The 6,842-nt window shown below is 38.0% G+C and overlaps 2 protein-coding genes across 2 annotated transcripts; both read left to right on the top strand.

Moving 5' to 3' along the window:
- Positions 1-790: 790 nt before the first annotated feature.
- On the top strand, positions 791-3,194 carry LOC131874875 (uncharacterized). Its single transcript, XM_059218806.1, has 3 exons — positions 791-1,035; positions 1,124-1,219; positions 1,442-3,194. The coding sequence occupies exons 1-3, from the start codon at positions 791-793 to the stop codon at positions 3,192-3,194; spliced, it is 2,094 nt and encodes a 697-aa protein (XP_059074789.1).
- A 2,043-nt stretch (positions 3,195-5,237) lies between these two features.
- On the top strand, positions 5,238-6,636 carry LOC131874874 (F-box/LRR-repeat protein 25-like). Its single transcript, XM_059218805.1, has 2 exons — positions 5,238-6,036; positions 6,398-6,636. The coding sequence occupies exons 1-2, from the start codon at positions 5,238-5,240 to the stop codon at positions 6,634-6,636; spliced, it is 1,038 nt and encodes a 345-aa protein (XP_059074788.1).
- Positions 6,637-6,842: the final 206 nt, after the last annotated feature.

The following is a 6,842-nucleotide window of genomic DNA, read 5'->3' as shown; positions in this document are numbered from 1 at the left end:
GATAATAGTAAACAAAGCAAACAGTGGCCAACAACAATACAACTTCTATGTTAGTAGAGGACGTGTGCATGAGGCATTACAATATAAGATTTGTTATGACCCATAGTACAAAGATGTACAAAGATGAATTAGCATTGTCATCTTTACCCATTAACCCCACTAATATATCTGACCTACTATATGCGACCACTTCAAATCTTGATCCCATTGACCTAAGTTTCATGCAAGAAGATGTTACAGAGGATGGTCCATTGATAGAGAACTTGCAAATGAATGATTCATTTGTGGCAATTCTTCCACCTGCACGTCAAGAGGTTGAAGAAGTTCGCGCTTTACTACAACTAGGGCAAGGATGCCCAACTCCTGTAGTTAAATGGCCACCCATTTACCCATCTCCTATAAATGAATACACTACTGAAGGATTGTTTGTAATGTCATTCCCCACTTTGTTCCCTAAAGGTATGGCTGCATTCAAACAACCACGTCTTAAAGAAGTTAAGCTACATGAGCATGGTCTCCATCTTTTAAGATACCATGATAATAGATTTGGTGAACACCCAAGGTTTAGGTACTTCATATTGAATATAATAATGCATCATAGAAGTCAAGCCACCGCATCTGTATTTGTCCACAAACAACTTGATGATTCAATGCCTATAACAATTTTTGACCTTCGACAAAGATTAAAGGACTTGCCTGATGACAAACTAGCAGATCAACTAATGCACTTTAGCTCGTCAATTCGTGGAACTAAACCATTCTGGAATCACGTAGAAGGGAACTTATAGACATGGTCATTCAAATTGGTTGTCCAACGCTATTTTTCACACTCAGTGCTACTGATACAAAATGGCCAGACTTGCATAATATCATGACAACCACCACACCTGCAAATCCATATGTAACTGCTAGGTGGAGATTACAAAATATAGTTCAAAATCCACACCTTACTTCAATGTACATGCATCACAGATTTACTGCATTTCGTGAAGAAGTGTTGGAAAAACTTCTTGGTGCAAATGACTATTGGTACAGGTATAATTCTTGCAACCTACTACTTTTACCTTCAGCTCTTACCCTTCTTTTAGTTTTTTTGTTTTTTTCTACAAACCTCTTTTCCCAGGTATGAATGGCAACATAGAGGCTCTGCACATATCCATGGTTTCATTTGGCTACCAAAAGCACCTGACATTGGAAAATTACAATGGAATGACATTCGGTCAGTATAAAATGCACTTGCATACATTGATAAATATGTCTCCGCGTGGAACCCACAAAGTCATGCATTGAGAAATCAAGTGTTCCACTGATCCATTGTTGACGACCCTTGCTTGATGGACACAAGCATGATAGTATCAAGTGATCCTTTCATTGACTATTGTGATTTGGCCAACCGTGTTTAAAGACATACAAAATGTACTATCCAAACATGCCTTCACAGGAAGGGGACATCTCTTCAATGCCGTTATAAAGCCCCTTGGAACATTACAGAGAAGTCGTCTCTTTCTAATGATGATAATGGCCAACCTAAGCACACCCCTGCTCGCAATGATGACCGCCTAAATCTTCACAACCCATTTATACTCTCAATATGGAGGGCCAATGTAGATTGCCAACCTGTTCTCTCAATTGATGCTATGATTAAATATATTGCAAAATATGCTACTAAAGCTGAAAACAAATCAGAAACATACCATGCAATGTTATCTCGAATATCAACCAACTTTGAGTCTGATAAACCAGCTCCTAGTGCTTTTCGCAAAATGCTTCTTGACAACCTTGTGGATCATGATATAGGTGCCCAAGAAAGTTGCCACCTTCTGCTAAAGCTACCACTCTCCCTTTGTAGTCAAACATTTTTTTTAAAAAATGTGAACCAAAAAAATTTCCAACGTGTACCAATCACATCCACAGAAAGAACCACATATCCAAACTATATTGCATCTTACATGGCAAGACCAATACATTTAGAGAGAATGTCTCTTATCGAAGTAACTCAAAAATGGTCCTTCAACGCATCAAGAAAGCATGATCAATGGAAAGAGCGAGCCACACCAGTCATAGTTCGAGTGTCTCCACGATTCACAACCATCCCTACAAAGGAAGAAAAATGTTTTCAAGCATTTTGTTGGACTGAACTTTTATTGTACCACCCATTTCGCAACATTCAAATGGATTTGGGCTCAACAGATGATGAAATTCAAGCACTGTGGGAAAGGTTCTCGCACAAGTACAAGCCATGGCATGTATGTCGAACATCTATAGAAGCCGATGAAAGATCTAATCCTACCACTCCTTCAAGCGACACAAAACAATTGCCAGAAAACATCCGTAATGAATGGCAAGTACTGTTAGCTTCATACCCAGGAGTTCCTATTCACCTGGATGAACTTGATATTCTTGGCCAACATGATATTGACTTGAAGAATGACTGGGGAGTACATCACTTCAGTCCACAAGAAAAAGAAATAGCTACAAATTTCATACACTCCAATCGCCGAACATTTCAGCTACATCATGTTCTCCAACAGCAAAGCCAAAATAACCTATGTATACAACAACAAAAGGCATATGATATAGTTATTTCACATCTACATGCTAATAGTTTACAAGCACCATTGAGAATTATTGTTCAAGGAACTGCAGGCACAGGAAAGTCACACCTCATAACAAGCATAAAATCAGCACTCAAAAGATCAGCACCAAATGGCCAATCACCATTATTGCTCCTTGCACCAACTGGAGTTGTGGCATTCAATATTCAAGCATCAACAATTCATTCAGCACTAAGAATTCCAATCAAAGAAATGCACCCTCTACAAGGACAAACATTGGCAAGCTTCCAAGAAAGCATGTACTTCATTCGCTACATTATAATTGATGAAATGAGCTTCATTGGTCCAAAGTTGATACAACACATTGATATAAGGTTACGTGAGGCATTCGCTACCCATAACCAGCTCCCATTTGGAGGACATTCAATCATTCTCTTCGGTGACTTGGGCCAACTACCACCTGTCAAAGATATTCCTATGTATACTTCAACTTCATATGGAGGGACACTATGGCGCAGCTTCATAACAATTATAACATTGAAAAAAATATTTCGTCAAATTGGAGATCAACCTGCACAAATTGCCTTTTGTGCACTTCTCTCCAATTTACGAAATGCAGAACCCACTATTGTAGATTGACAACTTTTACTGTCTCGAGCAAATTCAGCACTTTCCTCTGCAAAGCAATATTTATTCTTATCATCTACACACTTATTTGCAACAAATGAAATGGTATCATTACATAACAAACGCATGTTGTTGTTTTTGGCAAAGCCTATTGCCCTATCTACTGCAGAACAACTCAAGGGAATCACATGCTCAAATCCTGATGAGGAACAACTTGAATCTAAGATCCTCTTATGTATTGGCCAAGAAGTTATGTTATTTGCCAACTTGTGGGTGGAAACAGGACTTGTCAATGGTGCATTTGGACAAGTCAAAGAAATTGTATATAATGGTGGTGAAAGACCACCTGAACTCCCCTTATTTGTTGTTGTTCAATTCAAAAAATACATAGGCCCAGTTTGGGACAACACAACCCCAAAAATATCCCTCTTATTCCAATAAGTCATGGTCTTCGATGTCAAATACCACTAAAAATGGCATGGGCCTTAACAATTCACAAATCACAAGGGCTGACACTTCAAAGAGCGACAATCGACATCAGCAATACAGATCATCAAGGGTTGACATTCACAGCAATTTCAAGGGTCCGTGACCTTGCAAGTCTTCGCATACACCCTCCATTCACATTCCAAAGATATTCACATATACAAAAGAGCCCATATACTGCTCGGCGAAAAGAAGAAGAGGAACGATTGACAATGTTATCAAATGAAAACACTTCTCCAGGTTTTTGCTCTTCAACCCCTTATCACATTGAATCTTCTTCATTTCCCATTCTTTTCTTTACACCAAACAACAATACATGTACACCATTTGTTCAATCCAATACTATTTGTCTTTATATGAACTGTGCTTTATAAAACTATATTTAACATATTTATTGTGCTTTGTAATAGCGTGAGAAATTCTAAGCCTTATTGTTACTGACAAATGAAAGATCTCTACATGGTTACAAACTTGCTTCAAATGAACTGTTCTTTACAAAACAATATTTTACATATTTATTGTGTTGTGTAACAGTTTGAGACATTCAAAGACTTGTTGTTACTGGAAAATGAAATATCTCTACACGGTTCAAATTGCTTTTCCATTTGACCTAATTTTCATTTATATATATACTACAAAAATCTAACATTGCAAACTTTTCTCATTGATTGCAAAGGACCTATTCTATACCATTTAATAGTTTTTATGTTATTCTCTTACTTCTCATCTTCAATTCGGTGTACCCATTGCACCCCAAAGTACAATTGCTAGTTTTAGTAAGTTTTTAATAAGTTATACCCGGGAAGGATGGACGGGGTGGGGAGACCTGTTCAAGGGAACAAGCCGATGACATTTTTCCCAAAACCGTCTATGCACGGTCTACGGCATGGCACAAATCCACTTGTACTGGTTTGCAGAGGGAGGGACTACGCTAAGCAGGTGCGGTTTCTATTGCTGCTTAGCCAGTGTTGTCATTCATGGAAGCAAGCAGACGTTTGCAAAGGAAGGACTAGGCTAAGCAGGTGCGGTTTACATTGCTGCTTAGCCAGTGCTCTTTTTTTTTTTAATATGTAACCAAGCTCTTTCAGGATTATTTTTAATGTTAATACCGTTGCACCGGCTGGCAACTAATCGCCTGTCTAATACATGCATTTGCCAAAAGAACATATCTCTAAAGCTGCTCAACGAACTGTTGTATGGAACTCTATTGTCTCTAGAATCACGCACTCCAAGCAATCGAATCTTATATCTCTATTTAACTACAGTAACTCTCATTATTAACATTCGTGCCAAGTGTGATGCCATCCCACTCCCACGCAAGGGCAGTAAATGCATGAGTTGTCGAACTAAGGGCAGTTAATTACTCCACGCGTTAGCTTTCTATATTTCTTTATTTTCATTAAAAACGATTCTCCTACGTACCGGGATTCATTCCGTCATAATATCCAAGTTTCTTGGCCTTACGCATTAACTAGCTTTTCCAAGTCACAAATAGTCCTTTACTCTCTCACGTTGTTTCAGCTCTCAATATTTTCCCACTGCAATTTGAAGGTTCGGCCAAAATAAAAAATGGGTAAAATAAATCTTGTGAATCTTCCAGATGACCTGTTGTGTTCTCAGATTTTAACAAGAATCCCTTTGAAAGAAGCTGTTCGCTTTTCTGCGGTTTCCCGAAAATGGTGCAAAGTCTGGACTCGGTTACCCCATCTCAAGTTCACTGATGAGTTTTTTAATTCTATTTCTACAAATGCAAATATGGCTGAAGATATAATTAACAAGATTATTCATATGCAATGTGTTAACCTGGAAAGTTTTGAACTTCACAATTGTGACCGGTGTGAAAGCAGCATTCACAAATGGCTTTTATGGATTTCTTTGTCAGGTGTGAAGTGCTTACATCTTAAAAGCAGTACAATTAGAATGCAGATGGAGGTTTCAGAGTCCATCTTTTCATGTATGACACTTACCTCTCTGTCTCTTGAGTATTTTAAGATAACAGAGGTGCCGGCTCGATTTCTTGGTTTCTCTCAACTTGTATCCCTTTATCTTGATCAAGTTGAGCTAAGTGAGCAAGCATTTGAGGTGATTTTAAAATTATGTGGCTGCCTTCAATATTTGACTGTAGACGCTTGTAGTTCGCCTTCAAATTTTCTAATAATTTCCTCCACTCTCAAGTCCCTTGCTCTTGTTCGACTAGATAAAACTTGTTTAGTGGAAGTAAATTGCCCAAGATTGGAAAGCATTAAAGTTTGTCAAATCCTTGAATTGGTAATCGTGAACATTTGTTTACCTGTATGTGTCCATTTGGAAGCTGACTTCCATCATCTTCAGCATTTTGTAACAGTAAAATCGTTGAGGAAAGTTATCTGTGAGTATGGTCGATGCTTTGTCGCGATTCTACAAAGCTCTCATCACTTGGAAGAGTTGTGCGTTGAGTCTCCTTTCTTTGATACCAATTATTTTAGGGTAAGTATTTCTTTATTTTAATTTGTCCAATCATTTGAAGAAAATGTTCAACTGATACTGATAATCTCTCCGTTCTCTCTTTGCTGTTCGAATTTTTTGTTTTTAAAATATACACCTCCATTATAATAAGAGGATTCAAATCGTGCCAACTGAGTTGTGTGCTTAGCGAAGTGGTTAATCGCGTAATAGCTATTTTGTCATGCGGGATCTAGGAGAGTCGACTCTGCATCTCGCAAATTTGAAGACATTTGTTGTGAATATAGATTTTGAAGTATATTCAATGAATGGTGAAAGCTATCATTCGGTTGTTTTGTTGTGCTCTCGCATTATGAAAGGCGCTCCTTTGTTGAAAACAGTCAGAATCAACTTGGTTAACAGCATACAGATCTTCGAGCCTGACGAGATTGATTATTTTCTTCGAACTGTAAATGGTCTCCTATGTCTTGCTGGGGATTCTCCAAAAGTCAGATTTTCACTCTCATGGGGTAGTACGGCCAAGTGAGCAATAAACTTTGACAATACATGTTCTCAAACTTTTGATTTGGTAAGGGTTGTTTTGGTTGAACTTTGGTGTATTTTTCTAAGAATGTCGCTCTCTCTGTAAGAGCGATTGTATTGAGAGATATTCAGGTGTAAACCTAAATATGAATTGAACATTTTAAAAGAATTATTTTACGGGTATTGGACTGAAAACAAAATTCACTGCAT

Source organism: Cryptomeria japonica, chromosome 4 (assembly GCF_030272615.1).
Source record: "Cryptomeria japonica chromosome 4, Sugi_1.0, whole genome shotgun sequence".
NCBI lineage: Eukaryota > Viridiplantae > Streptophyta > Pinopsida > Cupressales > Cupressaceae > Cryptomeria > Cryptomeria japonica.
The sequence above is the reverse complement of the archived record's forward strand: the minus strand, read 5'-3'. Positions and strand labels throughout refer to the sequence as shown.

Bases quoted from the DNA above. Each gene is read 5' to 3' on its own strand.
- LOC131874875 (XM_059218806.1), top strand. From the start codon at position 791: ATGGTCATTCAAATTGGTTGTCCAACGCTATTTTTCACACTCAGTGCT. The intron at 1,036-1,123 runs GTATAATTCTTG...CTCTTTTCCCAG, and splicing joins GCAAATGACTATTGGTACAG to GTATGAATGGCAACATAGAG. The intron at 1,220-1,441 runs GTCAGTATAAAA...ATGCCTTCACAG, and splicing joins TTACAATGGAATGACATTCG to GAAGGGGACATCTCTTCAAT.
- LOC131874874 (XM_059218805.1), top strand. From the start codon at position 5,238: ATGGGTAAAATAAATCTTGTGAATCTTCCAGATGACCTGTTGTGTTCT. The intron at 6,037-6,397 runs GTGAGTATGGTC...TTGTGAATATAG, and splicing joins ATCGTTGAGGAAAGTTATCT to ATTTTGAAGTATATTCAATG.